This window comes from Cornus florida, unplaced genomic scaffold (genome assembly GCF_030987335.1).
Source record: "Cornus florida cultivar Cherokee Brave unplaced genomic scaffold, ASM3098733v1 CherokeeBrave_3.0.0_Hap2_Chr08, whole genome shotgun sequence".
NCBI classification, from domain to species: domain Eukaryota; kingdom Viridiplantae; phylum Streptophyta; class Magnoliopsida; order Cornales; family Cornaceae; genus Cornus; species Cornus florida.
In genome coordinates, this window is record NW_026775578.1 from 84,613,868 (window position 1) to 84,640,731 (window position 26,864).

A 26,864-nucleotide genomic window follows, 5' to 3' on the forward strand; every position below is an offset into this window, starting at 1 on the left:
CAGTGCATGAAGTATAAAGTTCAGGCTATTAATTTCGTGAAGAATACCAATCCCCATAACGTCATCAAATGTTATTACATCCCATAACGTCATCAAATGTTATTACATCAACATCCAGTGCCGGCTGGAGCCTTAGGCGACTTAGGCGGTTGCCCAAGGCCCCAGCCAATAGAATCTATTAGTATAGGCCCCTAAGAACTTTTATTCATCTTATATTCCTATTAATATAGGCCCATAAGAATTCTTGTTTATCTTATATTCTAAGACGTCAAGTGGCTGTACTATTTAATTCATCCTATATTCTTTTTTATCTAACGAATAATTGGTTTCATCCCTCCTACTTTTTCTCCACTTTCCTACCTTGTCTATTAAACTCTTAATTTTTATTCTTTTGTTTTTTTATTTATCCTCGTATCTCCCCACATGTTTTTTTTCCTCCTCTCCTCATTAGAGCAGTCATATTCTACTAAAACTTCTAATTTTTATGCTTTTTTTTTTTTTTTTTTTCTAAAAAAAAAAAAAAAAAAAAAATTAATCTTTATCTCTCCTCACGTTTTTTTCTCCTCTCCTTGTTAAAGAAGAGGTTTTTTTTTTTTTTTTTTTTTCCTTGCTCATCACAGCAGCCAATAGGATGGATTAATATTGGTCCCTAGATTTTTTTATCCATCTTATATTCGTAGGCCCCAATTAATAGGTATTGGGAATTGAAAAAAAATTTGATCTACCCTTAGTTTTTATACACTTATCTATTCAAAAAATAAAAAAGTAAAAACTATTAACTTTTATTATATATTAAATATTAAAGGACCACTTTTAGATTTTGCCTAAGGCCTCAAATTACATTGAGCTGGCCCATCAACATCAAATGAGGGTTAAGAATGAATTTACATATATCAATTATGGTCCCCACCAACAATGTAATATAACTATCTCTGTTGTTGACACTTGTCAAAAAAAAAAAATCTCTCTGTGTTGTTGACACTGGAGGATCAAAATTTCATGTTGGAGTGTCATCTTGATCAATCCGAAAAACAGAAATAATTTCAAAAATTTGATAGATATAGGGAGAAAAATTGAAAATGCATGGAAACAATTTCAACCATAAAGTAAATATGTGAAGGCTTGGAGATGAGCAAAGTAATTAACTAACTGAATGTTTTTCATCCGCACAAGCAGACACCAAGGGGGAACTAAAGAGTTAATGTAAATGTGGAAATTTTTTTGTAGTTGTTAAATTCTCAAGACACGCTAAGGCACCAAAGGTCTCCTGGAGCCTAGGGGCAAGGCGCAAGGGGAGGCGCAAGACTGAGTGAAGCAAAAGGCAAATTGCATCAAACACTTCAAAATATAAAACGACACTGCATATATGCAGCTGGCAGCACTGTTATGTTGCAGCAAAAATATATAATGGGGAAAGTGGAGATGCAAAAGGAATGCAACTCAAACAGCAAACATCATATGCAGCAGTCAATTGCATGCATCTTTGCATTATCAGGAATGGACTTAAAAAAAAAAAAATACAAAGCAGAGAAGGGAAAAAAGAAGAAAAGCACACACAAGTACACAGAATCTATGGTTGAGAAAAGGAAAACAGAGTTACAGAGGATTCACGACACAATTGTTTGGTAATTAAATAATGGATTACTGAGAGCCTATACAGAATTTTTTTGTTCTGTTATTATATAAAATGGTAAAGAATAATTCAAAAGTAATCATTAACAAAATATATCCGTAGGAAGAATAATTTATTTCAATTCAATTGAAAAATTAATTACACAACTGCGCACACACACACACAAATATATATATATATATATGTATATAATTTCAGAGGAGGAGGAGGAGGAGAAGAAGAAGAGAGTATTTGCGATTCTGACACAGGCGATTTCCTGTGTGCTTCCTTCCCGCTTCGATTGGTTATGGCCCTGGGGCTTTTGGCGACTTTGGGATCTCATTTTATTTTCCTTCTCATCTAACAGCTCAAAGCAAAAGAATTTGCAGCAAAATAAAATAATAACATAACCCCATGCAGCCATGAATTTTAGGCACACTCCACATACGATGAAGGCTAACGTAGGCGGGCGTGGCACGTCTGTTTGAGATCTCCACCTGCGCATAAAACAGGTGCAATCTTAGCGCATCACTGTGCCTCTGCTTTTCACCAAGGCATGCTTTCCATAACAGTGGGAAAATTCATCAAATTATATCAAAGAATTATTTACTAGGATCTTTCTCTTTTATATGGAGTTACTATTATTAAGCATAACATTATGACTCTAGGCCTGGCCTACATAATTTACGTGTGATCTACATTTCGACATATGTTACATATTAAATAAGTTACTAATTTGAACAATTATGCAAGTTTGTGTACTTTAGTTAGAGACTAATTATTTCAATAAGCACTTCTCTTACTTCTCTGTTTTCTCTCATTCAACTTCTTCTATGACAACTATAGATATCTTCTTGTGTTTTTGGATTTTGGTCCTTAAATCTCTCTCTTCACTTTAGAGAAAAGAAAAGAAAAGGTGGATCATACTTTTTAGGTTTTTGCATTGTTGTCAACATGAAGGAAACATTTCGATCATTTGGGGTGTTTCTTTGGTATTGTTAACTACCATTTACTTTAAAAGCTTAAGTTGCTAGAGAGGGTGAAACTTAAGTATTTAAATCTTTCAAAACGCCCCCATGCATGGCATTCTTTTTGGTCCAACGTGTGTTTCAAATTTTAAATTATCGGGGTGACGGTAAGGTTTGAACTCCCTTGGCTCCTAGGAAGCACGGACACTCCAAAATAGGCAAAGAATCCGTGTCCGACACGTGTCGGACATCGACACGCATCGGATACACCAAAAAATGTGTCTGGAATTTTTTATTTTTTTAAATTTTCGGACAGGGCACGGATACTCCGTGGACACGCGTCCAACACGCCAAGGGGGTGTGTCCGACACGTGTGGTTTATTTTCGGGGGCCTAAAAGATAATTTTTTAAAGAAAATTGGGTTAAAGTATAAATATGTGAAGTTATTTAACAATTTTTACTCACTAATGTGGTCAGTACATAATAATTTTAAACTTGTAAGGTTAATATGCAATTTTAGACAAAACAAATAGATATTTAAGGGCCAATCATTGCACTATTACAGTAGATGAGTTATGATTTGGTGTATTTTTTTCATTATGAGGTTGATGAAAAATAGTAAAACTCAGTAATTTTTAAAATACTACATAATATATATTTTATATATATATATATCCTATTCGCCATGTCCCTGTCGTGTTAGTGTCCTAATTTTTTTGGATTTGCCGTGTCCGTGTAGTGTCGTATCCGTGTCCATGCTTCTTAGTTGGCTCTGATACCATGTTAACTACTGTCTACTCTAAAAGATTAAGCTGTTTGGGATGGTGTAACTTAAATATTTAAATCCTTCAATGGGTATATTTAGATAAAACAACCTTTGCTTTCATGGGAACTTGTGAATTATGGTTTCCCACCAATGTTGTTTTATTTCATTAGGAAATGGAAACGTTCCATCGTTACTATGGAAACAAAAAGAAATTTTGATCCATTTTGCCACCGCATGTAGTTTCTATATACGAGGAATGGAAACGAATACAAGATAGGGACACAAACACGATATGGATACGACAAATTCTTTAGAAATATAAAATGGATACTGAGTGGATACGGTAAATTTTCATATAATGTTTTATGTGCCTTCCAATATTGGTAGTTGCATTCTCTCTAATGTTGAGTGATGCAAACTGATTGTAGTCACATTTGCCATCTTGATGCATGGGCACCTTGTCTGCATAAAACTATTTGGATTTAGTTAATGCATTTAAGAGTTTTGAGGTAAAAATACAGTTAAAAAATTAAGGGTAGGTTGACAAAGAATTTTAGTGATGATGAATGAATACTCTAATATATCTCAAGTTCCTATGAAGTGAGAAACTGAAGTTTGTACGATATCTATTTTGTGATATAACTCGTGGAGGGTAGCGTCTAAGAGTTACTACCTTAAGATCTCAAGTTTGAGCCCTAATTTAAAAGACATCCATGGTGTCAAATAAATTAAAAGTGAAGATAGAAATTAAGCAAGAACGACACGAGTATAAGGTGGTTCAGCTACCACGGCCTACATCCACAACACACAAAGCTTGTAGGGTTACATCTCTTTTATTATATTATCTTAATTTTGCTTACAATAACCACCTTAAATCACTCCAATAATTATCATTTCCAACAATCCCCTCAAGTTGCTACACAGATTTTCTCAAGTGTCTAACTTGAAACTTAAATACGAAGTTGTTGGGAGCGCTTGGTTTTGGGTTTGTCACCCGATATCCAAGACGAGGAAATCTAATATGAGGAGATTCCAAGATTCGAGACGAGTTGATCCATGATATCTTAAGTTAGTCACCATATCCGAGACGAGTAGATCCGAAGATCTAAGACAAGGTGATCCGAGACGAGTAGATCCATGATATCATGGGTTTGTCCCCCATGAAATCTAAGACAAGGAGATTCTAAAGAGTCTAGAGTAGGGTAGGATAACCTTGCTCTGATACCTTTTGGAATAAAATAAAAGTAAAGAGAAACCTTAAGCAAGAGCAACATAAGAGTATAATGTGGTTCGGCACTATGGCCTACATTTACGGCACACAAATCCCAAAGGGCTATGTCTCTTTCATTATATTCTCTCTTATTTTTGTTTACAATAACCACCTCTATTTATAGGTGCAAGAATACAAACACGTGTTAAATATGAGAATTATTGATGAAAGATTCCAAAAATCAATCCTATGAATCACTCCTATTAATATTCTATTAAAGGCTTAAATCACTCCAATAATGATATTCTCCAACACTTGAGAAGGAATACACCAATGATTCATCTCGATCAGAGTACGAGTAGGACTAACAGTAAGCTGGCCAGAAGCAAAAGCAAGTCAAGATTGTACTCACGCTGAGAGATGAAAAATGCTAACCTTGGAACGAGCCACCTCAATGCCCAAGAAGTATCGAAGGGGACCAAGATCCTTAATGTCAAATAGACGACCAAGATAGCTCTTAACCTCCGCAATCCCAGCAGTGTTGTCTCCGGTAAGAATAGTACCATCGACTTACATAATGAGAGCAACTCTCTTACCGTTTAAATGGCGTAAGAATAAGCTATGATTAGCTACACTCTGATGGAAACCAAGCTTGAGGATATTGCTTGAACCCATACATGGGGCGAAGAAGATGACATATCATCCCGGAATAAGCTGGAGAGTGGAAGTCCGGAAGGGGAACCATATACACCTCGTCGTGCAAGTCAGCACTGATAAAAGCAATCTTGACATCTAACTGAAATAGAGGCAATAATGAATTGCAACAATGGAAAATAATACACGAATTGTGTTCATCTTGGCAACAAGGACAAAAGCCTCCTGATAATCTATGCCATGGGTCTGAGCATAACCCTTGGCAAACAATTGGGGCTTATAGTGACTAACTGGCCTGTCTGGATTATGCTTAACTGCAAACACCCAACAACAGCCCACAACCTTTCTTCCACCAAGAAGCATAACAATGTCTCAAGTCTGATTTTTTTCAAGTGCCTCTAGTTCTTCAATCATAGCATCACACCACTGTGGTTGTGCTAGTGGATTTGTAACACTAGAAGGAAGAGGAACGGAGGCAACAAAAACTATAGAATTTCGATAGGAGGCTGAGAGAGTACAATCCAGAACAAAATTCAAAATAGGATAATTACAACGTCATTTACCCTTCCGGAGAGCAATGAGATGATGATCAAGTGAAACAATAGCTTGAGTAGGCAGAGCTGGTGCTGAAGGGACATGGCAGTCGGTCGTTGGAATTGAAGCTTGAGAATGTTGTCTGCGACTGTATACCTATGAACACCCACCCCCCTCCCCCCACGCACTGGAGGGGTATCATGAGGAGGAACAGTAGAAGCTGAAACAGGAATTGGTAGAGTTGTCGAAGACAGAAGGCAGTGGTCATAAACTTTGTTCAATGGGAACACTCACTCTTAAGCACCAACTAACCCACAATAGCATGGTGTATGCATAGAGAAAGAGACATCCATGAATATAAATCACCGAAAAATGGGAGGATGGTAACACTTATAACCTTTTTGAGATTGAAAATAACCTAAAAACACACACTTTAATGCCTTGGGATCAAGCTTTGTATGCGTCAATCCCAAGTGCTGAACAAAGCACACACACACGGGGACTCGCGGAGGAATAAAAAAACAAAGAGATTGTTTGGGATGTAGGATTGAGAGTGGAGTTACAAAATTAAGAAACCTAGAAGGGCTCTTATTAATTATATAGATAGTTGTAAGAACTACATCTTACCAAAACGAGTGGGGAACATTCATGCCAGTGCAGAAGGAAACTAAATGTGCTTGAGGTGACAAAGGAACATCCAATATGTATAGGCCATCTACTTCACACCCACTGCCAATCGTTTTCTTCAACACCAGATCTTGAACGTTACCCTACAATTTAATTGTTAATAAACGCTACTAACAGAAATATGATTAGTAGTGTGGAATATGAAGTGTATCCGATAAAGTTAAAGGAGTAATCGATATGTGATCCTTCCTAACAATGGAAGATGGAGTGCCATCCGCAAGGCATACCTTGCGATGGCCAGACCAGATACTATAATATTGGAAGGACATACCATTCATATTGTCTAAAGCACTAGAATTAATGATCCATGATGTCGAAGATGTAGATATTTTATATGCAGATGCAATAGTACTTGAGTGGGCATAAGTAGAGGTTGGTTGGGATGATGCTTCCATCCGAATCATCTCGAGTCAAGGTAACTATGGTAGACGATGAAGAAGTAGAGTTGTCAAGAGTTGACAAAGAGCTTGTCTTTGTAACAGAATGCAGAGGATCGAGTCTGCTGTTGTTTTTGCTGCGGTGGACGTCCATGTAGTGCATAATAACCGAATTTGATGTGACCAATAGACGTGTCAATGGATCGGATTCTGATCCGAATTCGATCCAATTATCCGGATATGGATTGAGAAAAAAATTCGATAGTCCGATAATGATCCGAATCTGACAATCTGTTACCTTAACAAATCTGATATATTATAGGTAATCCGATTCGATAATAATCCGATCCGATTAAAATTATATATATATTATTACGCTTGTTCTCATTTGGCTACTTTCATGACAACCCTCGATGGCGAGAAGCTGTCGTTTTGGAGGTCGTAAGCCTCCCTCGTCCGGATCTACAAGGAGAGGTGGAGTGTGTATCTTCATTCAGAGGGCATGTTTTAAGGGTGGACAATTACTACACTTCCACTCACGAATTGATGCTTAAGTCTTGCCTTGTTGGGAGATTTGACAGTGATGTGGGGTCTTTGGAGGAGATTGAAGAGTGGGTTGCGAAGACATGGAGGATCTCGTGTGGGGTTAAGGTTTTCTTCGTTGGCTCGATTAAGGAGGCATAGAAGGTGCTAGATAGGGGAAAGAAAACATGGGGCGACGCACAACTGTTCATTGATCTATGGTGTTATAGGGTTGGTTGTTTTGGGTTGAGAAAGAAGACTAATCACCGGTGAGTCATCGTGTACTGTCTTCCTCTGCATTTATGGTGTTAGAAGTTGTTTGTTGCAATTGGGGATTTATGTGGAGGATATTGGGATGTTGAGGCTTATGAAATGAGCGACACAAAGAGGATTGTTATTACTGTGGTTGAAGACGGCGAGATCCCGGAGTCCATCATCATGGAGGACAAGTGGTGGGCCTTCGGAATTTCATTATCAGAAGAAATCGCTCCTTCCCTTGTGCCGTTTTCCAAGTTCTGTGCCGGAAGTGAAGGTTTGAGGCCACCTGTGGTGTCGGAAAAAAGGAAGCAACCGTCTCGCAGGCCTGGGACTGGGTTTGGGAGTGTGCCGGAGCTTCAGAAGACGAATCTGCAGGACCGTCGGACTCAAGGACAGAGACGCGTGAAGTTGAATGCGCCAAAGGCGAGTGGGATTGGGAGAGATGTTAGCAGGACACGTGGTTGGCGGTCAGCTGCCTCCCATTGCAAGTGTATGACAGCTGCGTATACACGTGAAGGGGCACGTGAGAGTAGGGGATATTTGAGTTCTACATTGGATGGGCCTGTGCAGATTGGATCGTGGGTTTACAAAGCTTCAGAAAGTTGGGTCGGTTGTGATAGGCCCAAGTTATTTGGGCCAACCTCTTATTCTGGGCTGCACAAGCCAAGTCCAAACACAAACGTATAAGAGATAGGGTGGTGAGTTGGGGCCCAAACATGTGTCTAACTGTTTCTATCAATGGAATGCAGCCCAACCCAACTTCTGCAAAGGTGCCCAGTATGGTATCTCAAGGCCTTATCCATGATTCGGCACAGCAGAAGACGGACTTGAGGTATTGGTTGCGATCGGAGGAGGAGCATTTGGCAAAGGTGAGTGTGAACAAGAAGAAGGGTGCTGGTTCGATATCGAAGAATTTTTGGCACGATGAGTGCTGTCAGAACTTAATCTTTGGTATCAGATTTGGGCCGCTTTAGTCGGGCTCTCTGTGTGATGTCGAGGATGGCAGTTGTTCGTCTATCAAGGAAGATTGTCAATCTTCGATTAATTTGCATCAGTTCGGTAAAAGATGGACTAGAAAAGACAAGCAAAAATGGGTCGCCCGCATGGTTGTTTTTTTATCTTATCCTAGTATGTACCTTGCTTCCCTTTCTCGGAGCTCTCTTTCTGCTCTTTCTTCTTCTTCTTCTACTCCTTGTGGGGTGTTGAGGAGCGAGGTGGGGGAGGATTTTGATGGGACGTCGATGATGTCTCGGATGTTATCGCCAGTAGTGGAGGTGGACTCCGAGGATGAGGTGATTGATACAGATTTTACTTGGTATTGGCCTTTTGGGCTGTTAAAAAGGGATGGGACGGTCAGTTTGCTTGTTGATGGGGGTATTGATTAGAACTGTGTTGGGCATGATGAGTTTTGCTCTGATTTCTCCCCTTCCATTCAGTATTGTAGGTCTGGGGATGATTTGGGTGGGCTGGCTGAGCCTTAACTGGGCAGGGAGGAAGGAATAAGTCTTCGTAAACCCAAAGGTGATGTTCTAGAGACACCTCAGACGGTTCCTTTGCTAAAAAAGATGACAGTTTGCGTTGGCAAGGACATCCGTATTACCCTAGTGATGAATTAGCTGCTTTGTTAGTCTAAGAATTGATGAAGCACAGGTTTTTGTCTGATGAAGTGCTTACTAATGATCCAGATTTTTACCTTGATGTACAGGAAGGTGGGGTAGGCAGTGTAGTTGACTGGATGTCCTGTGTTGATGAGGTGGAGGAGTTCGAGGGAGGTGATGAAGATGGGAGGAGGGTTGAGCAGGGCAGGTCTCTTGACATGACCTTGCTGGCAGAGGAAGGTCACCCAAATTTGGGGATGGTTGATCCACTGGCAGTTGTGAGACCGGAGGGTATGGACAGTGATATTGCAAGGCATGATTGTGTTGATATTGGTAAGGAATGGGTCATGGCAAATATCGGGGTCACTAGCGAATTGTTAGGTGTCTTTTGCAAGGGCAATCGGGACCAAGCCTTATCGATTCTTCATGCTATGGTGGAGGGGAGAGAAGGGGAAATGAAAAAGATCTCTAGAAGGGGGAGCAGAAGGAAAAAGAATCCCCCCTCTTGGAGAGGGGAGAAGGAAAGGAAGATAGGGGGGAGAAGGAAAGGGGCAGTGCTAAGGGGGGAGGGAGGGAAAGGGAGAGAGAGGGGAGCGGGAGCTGAGAAATCTTTGTTCAGACGTAAACTATGAAAGGAAGATAAGGGGGAGAAGGAAAGGGGTAGTGCTAAGAGGGGAGGGAGGGTAAGGGAGAGAGAGGGGAATGGGAGCTGAGAAATCTTTGTTCAGAAGTGAACTATGAAAGAGGAGGGGGGGTTTAAGGGCGAGGTGGGTGTTATTATTTCCTCATGAAGCTAAGAATTTTATCTTGGAATGTCCGCGGTCTCAAGAAGGTGGTGAAGTTGGCAGTGAGAAAATGGGGGTTCATTAGGTGTGCCTTCAAGAAACGAAGATTGATTCAATGACGGATAGAGTGGTTAAGAGCCTTTGGGGGAGTAGGTTCATTGAGTGGGAGGTTTTAGATTCTTCAGGGGCCACTAGAGGCATTCTTCTCATGTGGGATAGGAGATGGGTGGCAAGGGTGGATATTTGGAGAGGGCAATTCTCTCTATCTTGTGCCTTTGTGATGGTGGAGGATGGTTTTTTTTTTTTTTTTTTTTTTTTTGCGTTTATGGGCCAGTGGATGATTGTGAGAGGCTTGCGCTGTGGGAGGGGCTTAGTGTGGTGAAGGGGTTGTGGTTTCTTCCATGGTGTGTGGTCGGGGATTTCAATGTGGTTAGGTCCCTGTCGGAGAGATCTACAGGTGGTCGATGGACTCCGGCTATGATGCAATTTTCGGAGTTTATTGATGGACATCAGCTTCTTGACCTTCCACTGGAGGGAGCTGCTTTTACATGGACCAGTGGTAGGGAGGTGCCCACTCTTTCCCACTTAGATAGATTCTTGATTTATGGGGAGTGGGAGGAGAAGTTTCTGGACGTAGTTCAGGCTGTTTTAGCTAGGGTGACGTCGGACCACATTCCTTTGGTTTTGGATTGTGTAGGATTGAGACCTCGTTGTACTCCATTCAGATTTGAGAACATGTGACTTAAAGTAGTTGATTTTTAGGGGAAAGTTCGGTCTTGGTGGGAGGAGGACACGGTGGTGGGAACGTCGAGTTTTATTTTGACCGGAAAGCTTCGACTCTTGAAGAACAAACTCAAAAGATGGAATAAGGAGGTGTTCGGTAATCTAGAGTGGAGGAAGAATATGGCTCTTGCTGATATTGCTTAGATTGATAGATTGGAAGGGGTGGGTGGTATTGTTGAGTTTCAACGTGATAGGAGAGCTGCTTGTCAGGCAGAGATTATAGAGATTGTTGTTATGGAAGAAATTTTGTGGCGACAGAAATCTCGGGTTTTATGGCTCAAAGAGGGATACTGTAATACAATTTTTTTTTTCATAGAACTTGCTAATGCCCACAGGAGGGGTAATCATATTGGGCGCATTTGTGTGCACAGAACGGTGTTGAGTACAGAGGAGGAGGTGCGTATAGGGATCGTTTCTTTCTACCAGAGGCTGAGCCTTTACGTTGGAGGCCACGGCTTAATGGCCTTCATTTTGAATCTATATTAGTTGTGGATAGGGATGGGTTAGAGAGTCCTTTTACAGAGGAGGAGGTTTTGAAGGCTTTGATGTGTTGTAATGGTGACAATGCTCTGGGTCCGGATGGTTTCACAATGAGGTTTTTATTTGAAAGCTGGGAGGTGGTGAGATAGGAGGTTATGGGCACTTTTCATGAGTTCCATTCTAATGGGAGGATCAAAAAGTCGCTGAATGCATCTTTTATTGCCCTAATTCCTTAGAAGAGTGGTGCTTCCGACGTTAAGGATTTTAGACCAATAAGTCTGATTGGGTGTATCTATAAGCTTATCGCTAAAGTCCTTAGTTAAGATTGAGGGAGGTTCTGAACGGAGTCATTTCTGAATCTCAAAATGCGTTCATTGGGGGCAGACAGATCTTGGATTCCATTCTCATTGCCGGTGAATGTGTGGATTATAGGCTCAATAGCGGTGCTATTTGTGACTTGCTTGGGCTGCCGGTGTGTTTTGTAGCATTGTTCTTCACCTTCTCCATGTGTTTGGTGCTATTTGTGACTTGTTTGGGTTGTTGGTGGTGTGCTCGGTAGCATTGTTCTTCACCTTTGCCATGTCTCCAGCAATTTTATTGTCCAAATCATTAGAAAAAGATACGTTTCATGATTTGATATGCAAGTTGGGCATTATTTCCATACACGCTTCAACTTGAGGAGTAGTGTTGGAAGATGATATGTTCGGAGAATATCATTATAGGAGTGATTTATGTCCTTAAATTACTCCTTGACAGAATATTGATGTGAGTGAATCATAGGAGTCATTTTAGAAATCTTCCTATATCATATTTATCCCATGTTTGTATTCTTTCACCTGTGAATAGAGGTGATCATTGTATATAAAGATTAAGAGATAATATTACAAAAGTAATGTAGTCCTTTGGGCTCTTTGTGCCATGGATGTAGATCCTAGTGGCTGAACCACGTAATATCTTTGTGTTCTTCTTGTTTCATTTTTCTTTCTTCTCTCAGGTTTTATTATTTACGACATGAGAAATATGTAAAGGTTTGAATGAGAATACTTGCTCATTCACAACTCTAGTATTTGTATAGGAAAAGAACACATGTTAATATTATAAGAAAGGAAACCAAATAAAATCACAGCAGATTATGTGCCTAAATATATGCGTAAATAAAGTCAATTTCCATGATTCTAGGCTATCATATCTCGGCTGACAACATGGTTTGCTGAAATCTGGGTTACCTTGTAACCACAAATCATATGATCACCTGGTTAAAATGGTTCCTCGTTATGAGGAAAAAAAAAAAGAGTCTGATATTTTAACCCCAAGGGGTTGGCTCAAGTGGATAAGAACTTGGCCCTAGTGTCTCAGGAAGCATCAGGTTTAAAGTTCAATTCCTCTTGGGTGCAAACAATTCCTTGAGTAAAAAAAGAATCTGATATTTTCTAATTTTAAATATGATATCCCAGCTAATATCATCTAATATATCAATGGTGATTTTGTAATATATTGCATTTTTTTGTTCCATAATTGCTCTTAACCCGTGGATGAACTTAAACAACTATCTATAAAAGTAGTGTCATTTTTTTTTCCTATGAAGTGCTAAATTGGGAACTTTAAAAGTGTAGGTATATAGTGTCTTAGTCTTCTACAATTTTAGTTATACCTACCGGAAAAAATGTGCTTCCATGACATGAATTTTAATCTTTAAAGTTTAGTTTATTCTTTTTACTTAGTGGGATTCAATATTGTTCAAATTGAGAGAGAGAGAGAGAGAGAGAGAGAGAGAGAGCTGAAATTTTTGTATATTATATATATATCATAAACCCTAAGCCTATGAAGGCTTATATAAAGATACAAGAATAAGCTAATTACATAATGACCCTACCAACTATATGTAATTACATAATGACCCTACCAACTATATGTAATCACATAATGACCCAACATAAATATATATATATAAATTTATATAAACATTCTAACACTCTCCCTCAAGCTGGAGAATATATATCAAATAATCTCAGCTTGGAACATATAGTCCTTAACCGGTTACGACCTAACGCTTTGGTAAACATATCAGCTAATTGGTCTTTAGACTTCACAAATGGAGTAGAGATGCTCCCACTTAATATTTTTTCTCGAATGAAGTGACAATCAACTTCAATATGTTTGGTCCTCTCATGAAACACAGGATTTGATGCAATGTGAACAACTGCTTGATTATCACAGAACAATGGAATAGAAGCTTCAACTATTAACCCAAGTTCTTTTAGAAAATGTTGTATCCATGTTAACTCACTAGTGGTATGGCCATTGTCCTGTATCCAGCTTCAGCACTAGATCGAGCTACCACCATTTACTTTTTACTTCTCCATGTAACAAGATTTCCTCTTACAAATATGCAGTAGCCTGTAGTAGATCTCCTATCTGAAGGAGAACCAGCCCAGTCAGCATTTGTAAAACCTTCCACCCTGAGATGACCATTTGATTTATATAGTAACCCATAACCTGGAGCTTGCTTGAGATATCGGATAATCTGAAGAACAACAATCCAATGTGGCATTCTAGGAGCTCCCATGTACTGACTTACAACACTAACTGCATATGAAATATCAGGTCGAGTGATAGTGAAATAAATTAATTTCCCAACATGGCGACGAAATCTGCCCTGGTCATTAAATATGATCACCCTCATCAGACATAAGTTTTGTATTTGAATCCATAGGAGCATCAACCAGACGATCACCTAACATACCTGTTTCTTCTAATAAGTCCAACACACATTTTCGTTGAGATAAACTTATACCCTTCTTGGATCTAGCAATTTCAATACCCAAAAAATACTTAAGTTTACCCAAGTCTTTTGTGTGGAATCGATTTTGTAGAAACAACTTCAGCTTAGCAATGCCTTCAGAATCATCACCTGTGATCACAATATCATCTACATACACCACAAGAAAAATGAAGCCAGTTTTAGTGCGCTGGTGAAATACCGAACGATTGGTCTGGCATCCGTTAAGACTAAATTCTAATGCCGTCTCAGAGAATTTTCCAAACCAAGCCCTTGGAAATTGTTTCAATTGATACAGGGCCTTTTTAAGGCGACAAATCGTGTGATAATACTCCCCCTGAGCAACAAACCCAGGTGGTTGCTCCATATAAACTTCTTAAACCAAGTCATCATGCAAGAAGCCATTTTTGACATCCAATTGAAATAATGGCCAGTTACAATTGGCAGCAATGGAAATAAGTACCCAAATAGAAGATATTTTAGCAACAGGGGAAAAGGTCTCAATGTAATCAACACCATAAGTCAGAGTATACCCTTTTGCCACCCGACGAGCCTTCAACCGGTCAATAGACCCATCGTGAAGTATTTAACAGTGTAGACCAACTTATAACCAACTATTTTGGAGCCCAGAGGTAAGGGAACAAGATCCCAAGTCTGATTATGGTGAAGGGCATCCATTTCATCTACCATGGCTTTGCGCCAATCCGAATTAGAGAGAGCATCCTGCAAAGTCTTGGAAACAAAAGTAGCAGACATTTTGGATAAAAAACAAGATAAAGAGGATGAAACATTATGGTAGGAGACAAAGTTAGAAATGGGATGTGCAGTAACACACGACCGAGTACCCTTACGGAGAGCAATAGGCAAATCATCAAGCATAGTAGATGGCGTCGGATCCGAAGACTCTGAAGGAGATGGAGGGAGCAAAGTTGGCGATTGAGGTTGTCGAGTATAAACCTGCAAAGGGACAACGGATCGAGGAGGTGCGGGGTCAGGAAATAGAGAGGGAACAGTTGGCATAGGTGGCTCAGGAGTAATATCGAGAGGGGTAGTAGAATCAGAAAAATATGGGAGAGACTCAGAAAAGGAGACATCAGCACTAGTGAAATAGCGTTGAAAATGAGGACTGTAGCAACGATAACCCTTCTGAGTGCGAGAATACCCAAGAAAAACACACTTAATGGCACGAGGGTCGAGTTTGTCAAGACCGGGCCCAAGGTTATGGACATAACACACACATCCAAAGACCTAAGGAGTAAGATTAAACAATGCGAAGTTGGGAAATAGAATAAAATGAGGAGATTTCCCTTATAACACCGGCGAGGGCATCCGATTAATAAGATGACAGGCAGTAAGAACAACATCACTCCAAAAACGTTTGGGAACATGCATATGGAATAAAAGGGCACGACATACTTCCAGGAGATGACGATTTTTACATTCAGCTACTCCGTTTTGTTGAGGAGTATAAGTACAAGATGATTGATGAATGATGCCTTTAGTATGAAAATAAGTCTCAAAAGGGTTCGAGAAATATTATTTGGCATTGTCAGAACGTAAAACTTTAATGGAACATCCAAATTGAGTTTTTATTTCTTTGCCAAATATTTGAAAAATAGAGAATAACTCAGAATGATTTTTCATTAAAAACAACCAAGTCATACGCGAATGATCATCCACAAAAGTCATAAAATAACGAAATCCATTAATAGAAATATGTTTTATTGGCCCCATACATCTGAATGAATTAACTGAAAAGGACTAGCAACACGATTAGTAGCTCTTGGTTTGAAAGATACACGACAATGTTTACTAAGCTGTCATGCTTCACAAAGCATGGACTCAACACGACTAAGACTGGGGACTTGACGCTGCAAAACTGATAATGAAGGGTGGCCGAGACGATAGTGCCACTGGAAAGGAGACAAAGATGATTGAAGAGCCGTGGGAGATGGTGCAAGATCAAAGTAAAACAAGCCACCTACTTCATGTCCTGTACCAATCTTCTTCTTTGTCTTGAGATCCTGAAAAATATAACAGGTGGGATAAAATGTAATGGAGCAGTTAAGAGATTTAGTAATTTTACTAATGGTCATCAAATAAAAGGGAATTGAGGAACATATAATACAAAGGAGAGGGACATAGAAGAGGTGAGATGAGTGGTTCCCACATCCAAAACTTTAGTTGATGAGCCATTAGCAAGACCAACACTTTGAGAGGAAGGAACAGACTGAAAATCAGATAAGAGATGAGAACTACCAGTCATGTGATTGGATGCGCTAGAGTCAAGAGTCTAGGGACTCTGACAAGAGGACAAGAGATGTGCAGGTGCACTACCTGATTGGGCAAAGGAAACCATGGACGATGAGGTGGAAGGCCATTGTTGAGACATAAACTGAGCATACTTATCGCGGGGAATCGTGACCATAGCAGGCTCAACAGCTATGCGTGGAGCAGTTGGTGTGGCAGAGAAAGAAGAATCCTTTTCAGTAAAGGTCACTGATGTGTATAGGAAGAAGGTGGCGGTTTCCCATGAAGATCCCAACAGTAATTGACAGTGTGATTAGTAAAACCGCAATGAGTGCAGAGTTTCAAGTCTCTGCCTTTACCACGACCACGACCACGACCACGACCACGACGACCGCCACCGCCACGAGAAGAATGAAAGCCACCCTGGTTCACAACTAAGGCAGAACGTTCACTGCTAGGAGGAGCAGTGACACCACTTCAAGCATCCCTTGAAGCACCACTAGATAGAGTTGCATGGGGAGTCTGAGAACATATCAGGAAGAGAGGGAAGTGCAGGGCTACCCAAAATCTGTGCTCAAATAGATTCATATTTTGGTGACAACCCTGTGAGAACCCGAATAGCATAAAAATCCTCACTTTGTTGTTGCATGCTCTTCACATCCTGTGTTACCTGGACTCATCTGCGAAGGTCAGAGTGCCCGTGTCGACACGACACGACACGACACGGACACGGACACGGACATGGACACGGACACGAGATATGCGTCTGACCCTCCATTCTTCAATCGGACACGACTGACCAAGAAAATACATAAAATGATGGGTAGTTTGATGCTTGTGAAGAATCAGGAATTTTTTTCGTGTTTTTTCTGTTAAATTTGTAGCCATACGAAGCTTTTTATTTCAACAATGGCGTTCTGGTTCGGATCGGTGGTCTGGAGGTTGAAGACGACTTGCTGTTTGTGAACTAGCATACGCTGGCTTTTGCGCAATTTTTTGTGCCATCTTGAGCGTGGTTTCTCGCAATTGTTAATAACTTAACACCTGTTTATTTGGATCTGAAAAGATAAGGGATGGGACACAGCTGTAAAGCATTACCTACTGTGGTGGGTTACAGCTGTAACTTTGCTTTTTATAGAACTCTTATAAATACCGTGTACATTGAATGGGCTATTTTTTTAATTGTGCTTTGGACTTGTGCAGGCCAAAACCCAAGCATCAATCCATGACTAAAATTCACATACAGAGACATATTAGCCCATATTGAATTAGTCATCCTTTTTAATTGTTCTTTGACTTGTACAGGCCCAAATGCCAAGATGCACATATAGAGGCATATTAGCCCAAGCCCAAACCCGCCCTTGGGTATACAAAAGAAGCCCTACAGCTCAGAATTTCTTATTTACAAGTTCCATAAAACTGCAGTAATAGGGGAATGCATAGCCATGGCATGCCACTAATCAAATGAGGCAAACAAATGCAGTAATAACTATAAATTTTTTATAAAAAGTACAATTGATATATATATTTTTTAGTTTTATGATTAATGTCTCAAACATAAAAATAAAAAATAAAAAACTTACAAATTTTTCTCTCTTTTCAAAGTGTCCAAGTACCCGTGTCCAATATTTGGACACTTTTAATCCGTGTCCCCGTATCCTGAAAATTGATAGATTGACGAATCCGACCCCTAGACGCGCACCCGTGTTCGACACCCGTACCCGAGTCCGGGTAACATAGTTCACATTAGAGGTGATGGGCTTATACAAGTTCATTTCTTCACAAATTCCCATTGCCCGTGAGAAGTACTCTTCTGGATTGTGAGTACCTTGCTGGATGTCAACGAATTGTCTGCACACGTCATAAATTCTGGTGATATTACGAGTACTTGAATATAATTGTTGGAGTTGGTTCCATATCTCCTTGGCAGTGTCCAAATTCAACAAGTTGGAGTTGATATGGGGTTCAATACAATTCAGCATTAAAGAAATGATCTGAGCATCCCTTTGTTCTGCTTTCAGAAAAATTGCTACAATTCGGGCCGGATCTAAACCAGTTCTCTGCTATTCCAGTTTTAGTAAACCAAGGTTGGGATAGCTTCACGCCTGCAGCCAAACACCACCCTTCTTCTTCACAATCAGCGCTGGCGAGAACCACGACTCACCACAAATCTGTCGCCGACAACAAAATCAAGCACCCAAGGTTTGCAATGGAGAATCGAGACCACTACATGGTGAAGCCCCAACCAAAAAATCAATCAACAACCAAGGAACGACGGTGAAGCTTTTGCAATTCTCTCGGCTACAGCAAAGGACCACACAATCAGTCCCAAACGAAACCGCCGACCACAAAATCAGTCACAAACGGTGACTACACAACCGACAACAACTGGCGATAGCAACTAGAGGAGTCGTCGATGGGCTACACAGTTCAATCAACAACTCTGCAACTTGGTTTCTCTCTACAGACAGCGATAGACAACACGGACCAGTCACTCGAAGCTAGTACACACCCTAGCCACTGATTATGCAACTCGCGACGGCAACGGCACTAATCAGACCGCTGGTCTGATACCACGTTCAAATTGAGAGAGAGAGAGAGAGACGGCTGAAATCTATGTATATTATATATATATATATCACAAACCCTAAGCTTACAGAGGCTTATATAAAGATACAAGAATAAGCTAATTACATAATGACCCTACCAACTATATGTAATTACATAATGACCCAACATAAATATATATATATATATATATATAAACATTCTAACAAGTATTTTTGTTGTGTTGTTAGTCCTGACCGATGTTGCACCTTTGTTATTGCATTTCAACCTTGGTTAGAAATTGTAATTGCTTCCCAGTGATGCAATCATTAACTTGGTGCTGCAGTTATTCTATTCCCGCAGTCATGCTAGTCCCACATCAATTTCGTATCAGTTTCTCTCTCTGTTTTTACACAGTGAAGTTTCTTAATGGGGCACAATGGGCTTTGGCTGGGCCGCCTCTACCCAACTCCAGCCTCTGGCTATCTTAGCTAGGTTAGGTAGTAGACGACCCAGCTCAAGTCAGCCGTTGATTTTGTATGGTGTTTTTCCTTTTAATATAGTTTTCTTGTATTTCCTGGCAGATGCCCCTTGTAGCTTGTGTCGCTGTATTCTTTTTTTTATACAGTTTTACTTGGAGGAATAAAGGGAAAAAAATTATAATTGCTTCCTTATTTGCAGGCGGCATCAATGTTCAAAGGGCCAGTTCCTCCTGTTGTCCCATTTTCTCTAGGTTCCTTGGGTTTTATGACCCCGTTCCGTATCCTTCATCTTTGTCAAAATATTTGCATTGCTCATAGACACACACACATATGCATCTGCAATAATTAACGGACGCCCTTTGGTCACATTTACCTGCGTGGTAAACAGCTTTGACCAAAAGGTCTTTCTTTTCTAAAACATATTGGAAACTGATGTTTTAAAGTTACCCCTTGGAAAAGCTGCTTTTTTTTTCTTTCTTTTTTTATTTATTTATTTTTTTTCTTTTTCTACAGGAGATTTTTTAAATCCATAATTGATCCTTAACATTATTCAGATAGTGAACAATACAAAGAATGTCTTGATTCAATCCTTCGGGGTCCTATTAGTATCACATTACGACACCGGCTGCAGTGTCTTGTTATTCGAGAAGCAGCAAAAGCTGAAAATGAGACTGAAGAACCTATTCTTGTATTAAATGAGGTTACCATTGACCGTGGAATTTCATCATTCCTCACAAATTTGGAATGCTATTGCGACAACTCATTTGTCACCTGTGTGCAAGGTGATGGTTTGATCTTATCAACAACATCTGGAAGTACTGCATATTCCCTCGCGGCTGGAGGATCAATGGTCCATCCGCAGGTATGTCCTTATAGAATAAATTGTGTATTTGTGTGCTTATCATTTTAATGGTTAATAGGTTATGGATACAGTAGCCTAATAATGTAGAAATATGTTTAATTGCTATGCTGGAGGAGTCCAGATTTTTTATGTTTGTAATTTGAATATCAAAATAAAGAGATGTTAAAATTGGTTTATCTTAAAAGGGGAGTTAAATAAATAATCTTTAGTTTTGATCTTGATTTTCTAGTTTCCCTCAGATTATGTATTTCTTTGATTTTATTCGTGAGACTTGAGTTTGATTTATAGAGAACCCAAGTAGTTGGGGGTTCAGGTGATCTTCCAAAATTTGGCCATCACCGTTATGAGCTTTACTAATGTTGGAGATTTTAGAAGTTGGTCATGGCCACAAGTTACACAGGGAGTCCATTTCACATGTGCCCCTCATGGCCCACTATTGATATATAACAACCAATATAGGTCCAAACACAACCCTTGGCAACCAACCGGGACTTAAAGTGAGCAATTGAGCCATCTGGATTGTGCTTAACTACAAACACCCAACGACATCCTACAACCTTTCGTCCAACAGGAAGCGGAACCATGTCCCAAGTCTAATTTTTTTCAAGTGCATGCAGTTCTTCAGTCATAGCATCACGCTATTGCAGTTGTGCTAGTGCATCTGCAACACTAGAAGGAAGAGGAACCGAGGCAACATAAACAAGAAAACTCCGGTTGGAGGGTGAGAGCATAACCAGAAACAAAATTGAAATAAGCTAAGTACAAGAACGTTTACCCCTCCGGAGAGCAATGAGACTATCTTTTGTTCAGCAGTTTACCCTAACTGCTGAACAAAGCACACACACCCAAGGACCCATGGGGGAATTAAAAACAAAAAATGTGATTTGTTGGGTAATGGTGTAATTAGGAATAGAGTTCGGTTCATCTTGTAAAGAACCTATACTTGTAAATTACCCAACATGATTGATTGGGATGTGGGATTGAGAGTGGGGCTATAGAGTTAAGAACCTAGGAGGGGCCTAGTAATGATGTGGACAGCTGTAAGAACTGCATCACCTCAAAACGATTGGACAATATTCATGCTAATGCAGATGGCTCTGACTAAGCCAAGGATGTGGCAATTTTTTAATTCAGTCAAGGGGTTTGAATATTATATATCTAATGCTCAATCCCAAATTCTGTACAGAACTGTTGTACGTTCCCAAAAGTGTACCACCTACCATGATCAAATCTTTTTTTTTTTTAATGGTACGACCATACTGAGTCTGAATTGTTGTTACAAAAATTTTAAAAATAGTGTACACCTCATTTTTGGTCTTCATGTGGTAGACCCATGTAACATGGTTATGATAACAAGACAAAATATCAAAATTCAGGACTAGAAGTAGCTGGGGAAGGCCCCTACACATTTGAACAAACAAGATCAAAAAGTGCTTGAGCAGTTTTATTACTACAAGCAGGATAATAGGAATGATCATGTTTAGCTAAGTGACACGTCTCATAGGATAAATCTGAGGCTGCCGTGTTACTAAATAATAAAAAACAAATTTTAAAATAGTCAAAAGAAATATGTCCTAAACATAAGTGCGAGTGCATAAACTGAATGTGCTTGAGGTGACAAAGGAGCATCCAACAAGTATAGGTTGTCCACTTTACGCCTACTACCAATCGTTTGCTTCGACACCAGATGCTGAAAAAACATAGTGAGATGGAAAGAATTTTACACTACAATTTAATTGTTTAATTAATACTATAAAAAAAACAAGATTAGCAGTAAGCCATGGAACATGAAGTGTATCTGATAAAGTTAAAGGAGTAACCAATATGTGTAGTGGGAAATGGGATTTTAAAACTTTTGGAAGTATGTTTATAAACCCAAGATCAAGTTCATGTGTAGAAACTCATTTGTAGGAACATAGATGATGATGATGCATACTGTTGAAGAATAATTATTTAAATCACTCTTTGACATAATGTTAGCAACAAGTTGTTGCCATATTTGTATTCGGCTTCTTGTGTAATTCCTTTATTATAGAATACTTGTAGAGCAAAAAATTTCTATTCTCCAATTCACCTATAAATATAGGTGGTTATTGTAAACAAAATCAAGAGGGAATAATACATATATGTAGCCCTTTGGGCTTTGTGTAGTGAATGTAAGCCCTAGTGGCCAAACCACGTATATCCTTGTGTTCTTCATTTTTAATTCCTCTCTTCAATTTTGACACATACTTATATAGAGAAAAAAGAGCTATAGACCTTGAGATTTGAGCAAATCTCAAACACACTGCCAAAAAAGATGAAACAGCTCCAAGCTTGAATCAACAATCCTTTCTCCAATGGAATCCTTGCCTTCAAGAGTCTCCCCTATGACCCTATTGATGAACTTTCCTCAAGCTTCTTGGTGGGAACAAAGAGATGAGCAAGTAATCCCTATAACTTTGGTAGAGATTTTACTGCATATATGAGGCTATGTATATAAGGGCAAGAGGTTAGAGAATGCCTTTACAAGCATTCTTTTAATAGGGATTACTAGAAGTGACATTATCACTCATTACAACCACCTAGGGGTGCTCATATCAATCTCTCCATGCACTTAAAGTGCTCATATCAATCTCTACATCCCACTTGCTACGTACCATCTCTTGGGCTTGATTCATTCATTTGGGCTTGGAGAGAGGATCTTTTGGACTCACTATCCTCGTGGCTCCAATGGACCCCTTTGATCCAATTCAATTAGCCCATTAATTAATTCTAACTCCACTATATAGAATTAATTGCACTCCATTTAGAAAGTGATTATCCACTAATTCAATTTGCATAATGACCCCTCTATACTTAATTAGCTATCGGATAATTCTAAACCATCAATCCGACACTTTATTAATTCATTTAATTCTACTCCTTGATTATTTCTTATTTCATCGCATTAAACATTTAATTGATAAAATAATATATTTAATTAACATATATACATATATAAACCATTTTATCAAAAACATACGGAGGCCCCTGAATTTTCCGTGATCAAATTAATCAAGTCAAAATAAATGCAATAGCACCCGATGCAAATGTTGGCAGTATATTCCCATGTTACTAATTAATAATTACCCAAAATACCGATCATTAAACCCTACGGGCCCCAATGAATAAACCAAAGCAATTACCAATCAATACAAGAGTCTATACCTCTCTCAGAGTCATTTGTATGATCAAATTGTTACGACGGCTCTCACAATTTGCTTACCTTATCTTAGATCTGGTTCATCTTGTTCACTTTGTAATAAAGGTTTTGGGGTATTTTCTGTGAGAGAACAATCGACCTCTCACTGCTATATATATATATATAACTATTTCACATTACAACAAAATGACCAACATACCCCTTATAAGAGAGATTCCTAAATAACCCATATACATTATACATTCTAACACTTCCCCTCAAGCTGTTGAATATATATCATATAATCCTAGCTTGGAACAAATGAACTTCAACCGACTATGACTTAGAGCTTTTGTAAACATATCAGCAAGTTGATCTTCAGATTTAACAAATGGTGTAGAGATGTCTCCACTCAATATCTTATCTTGAATAAAATGACAATCAACTTCAATATGCTTGGTTTTCTTATGAAATACTGGATTGGATGCAATGTGGAGAGCTGCTTGGTTATCACAAAACAACGAAACAGGAGTCTTTACTATTAGGCCAAGTTCTTCAAGAAAATGTTATAACCATGTTAACTCACTAGAAGTGTGGGCCATCGCCCTGTACTCAGCTTCTGCACTGGACCGAGCTACCACTGTCTGCTTTTTACTCCTTCATGTAACTAGATTACCTTTAAAGAAAGTGCAGTACCTTGTAGTGGATCTCTTATCCGAAGGGGAGCTAGCCTAATCAGCATCTGTAAAACCTTCTACCCTGAGATGCCCATTTGATTATACGACAATCCAAGTCCCGGAGCTTGCTTGAGGTATCGAATAATCCAAAGAACACCATGCCAGTGTGATACCCTAGGGGCTGCCATGAATTGACTCACAACACTCACTGCATAGGAGATATCAGGTAGAGTGATGGTGAGTTAAATTAACTTACCAACTAGTCGACGGTACCTACCCGGATCATCAAATGGATCTCCCTCATCAGGCACAAGTTTATGATTCGGATCTATAGGAACAGCAACGGGACGACCACCTAACAAACTTGTTTCCTCGAGTAAGTCTATCATGTATTTCCTCTGAGACAAGCTTGTTCCTCGCTTAGATCGAGCAACTTCAATTCCCAAAAAATATCTGAGTGTGCCCAAATCCTTAGTATGAAAACATTGTTGCAAGAATTGTTTTAGTTTAGCAATACCCTAAGTTATCACCAGTGATGACAATGTCATCCACATATACAACCAAAAATATAAAACCTGCCTCAATATGCTGATGAAATACTGAATGATCTGTTTGACACCAACGGAGACCATATTTTAATGCTGCCTGAGAGAATTTTCCAAACCATACCCTTGGTGATTGTTTCAACTTTCAACGCATACAAGGCCTTCTTTAAGCGACAAACACTGTGACGATACTCCCCCTGAGCAACAAACCCAGGTGGTTGCTCCATATAAACCTCTTCTGCTAAGTCACTATGCAAAAAAACATTTTTAACGTCTAACTGAAACAGAGGGCAATTACGATTAATAGCAAGAGAAATCAAAACACAAACAGAAGAAATCTTAGCATTGGGGGCAAATGTCTCATCATAGTCAACACCATAAGTTTGGGTATAACCTTTGGCAACGAGACGTGCTTTTAAACGCTTAATGGAACCATCTGGAAGATACTTCACAGTATATATACCCACTGATAACCAAAAGGTTTGGCACCTTGAGGTAATGGAACAAGATCCCACGTGCCATTCTGATGCAAGGCATCCATTTCATCTTGCATTGCTTTCCTCTAGCCCAAATCAGACAAAGCAGCCTGCACAGTCTTAGGAACAAATGTGATAGACAACCGAGATGAAAAACATGAGAAGTATGGCGATAAGGAATTATAAGAGACATAATGGGCAATGGGATGATTAGTGATACAAGATCAAGTACCTTTATAAAGTGCAATAGGTAAGGAATCAAACATAGCAGATGGTGTTGGATCCAAAGACTCTAAAGATGACTGGGGAGGCATGACAGCTGGTGGCTTTGGTCTTCGAGTGTAGACCTGTAACAGAGCAGTTGTTGGAGGAAAGCTAGGTTGAAGAGAAAGCGAGGGAAGAGGAACCTCAAGGAGTGGCGACTCAGGAGTGATATCAAAAAGTGAATCAGTATTTGAAAAATATGGGGTGGTCACAAAAAGTTACATCAGTGCTAATAAAGTACCGCTGCTTTAATGAACTTATCAAACCATGCACGAGGGGACTGTTTGAGGCCATAGATAGACTTCTTGAGATGACTCACACACTCCCCGTTATACTCAAACCCAGGTGGTTGAGTTATATAAATTGTCTCAGTAAGGCCGCCATGCAAAAAGGCAATTTTAACATCAAGTTGATGAAGTGGCCAGTCTAGATTAGCTGCAAGAGAGATTATCACACGAACCGAATTCAATTTGGCCACAGGAGAGAATATCTTAGTATAATCAAGGCCATAAGTCTGAGTGTAGCCTTTAGCAACAAATCAAGCTTTGAGACGATTAACAGTACCATCAGGCTTCTGTTTCACAGTAAAAACCTAACGACAACCAACAACCTGAGTATCAGCAGGCTTAGGAACAGGGTCCCAAGTATGATTCAATTTAAAGCGTTTATTTCTTCTTCCATAGCTTTCCTCCACCGTGGATGAGAAAATGCCTCCCTGTAGTACTTAATGACAAAGAAAACGCTTGAAAGGAGGAGGACAAGTTATTATACAATACAAAATTAAAGATAGGGTGAGTGGGACAGGACCGTTTACCTTTTCGAACAGCAATAGGTTATCAAAGTCCGGAGAGATGGAAGAATCTCCAGGCATTGAAGAAGTGGCAAGGCTAGGTTTACTACTTCGGAACATGATTAACTACTCTTTTTCGGCAACGTGCATGGACACGAAGAGCAAGTGGGATGTCAGAATCAAAAACTGGAGTTGGAAGAATAATCTATTGAAGAACAGAGTCCTCCAGACGACTGCCTTTTTGAGAATAATAAGGAACATCCTCAAAGAAAGTTACATCTACACACACAAATTGTTTACGAAGAGTTGGACTGTAACATTTATATCCCTTTTGAATGTGAGAATAACGTAAGAAAATACATTTGTGAGTACGAGGATCAAGTTTTGTCTTGTCCCGGGCTTAGATTATGAACAAAACAGACACACCCAAACACCTTTGGAGGAATGGAAAAAAGGGTTTTTGTCAAAAAAACATTATTTGGAAGGGTAATTTTCCTTAAAGGACCCTAAAAGGCATGCAATTTAAAAGATAAGCAGCAACCACAACAGCATCTGCCCAAAAATGTTTTGGAACTTGCATTTGAATTATTAAGGCACAAGTGATAGTTAGGAGTGGGCCATTCTTCCGTTCAGCAACTCCATTTTGTTGTGGGGTATCAACACAAGATGTTTCATGTATAATGCCCCTCGGCTCAAGAAACTTTTGAAAAACATTAAGTTTATATTCAAGGGCATTGCCAGTTCTATGAACAAGTAATTTTGCATCAAACTGATTTTGAATTTAAGCATAAAAGG

At 39.4% G+C, this 26,864-nt stretch overlaps 1 protein-coding gene across 2 annotated transcripts in view; it reads left to right on the forward strand.

Annotated features, from left to right (window-relative positions):
* The window catches only part of LOC132268239 (NAD(H) kinase 1), an 88,289-nt gene that overhangs the window by 49,093 nt on the left and 12,332 nt on the right, over positions 1–26,864 (forward strand). For both annotated transcript variants that reach the window (XM_059769057.1, XM_059769058.1), the window contains 2 exons: positions 19,492–19,570; positions 19,847–20,154. In XM_059769057.1, the coding sequence (XP_059625040.1) occupies positions 19,492–19,570; positions 19,847–20,154 (387 nt within the window). The remainder of the gene's footprint in view (positions 1–19,491; positions 19,571–19,846; positions 20,155–26,864) is intronic.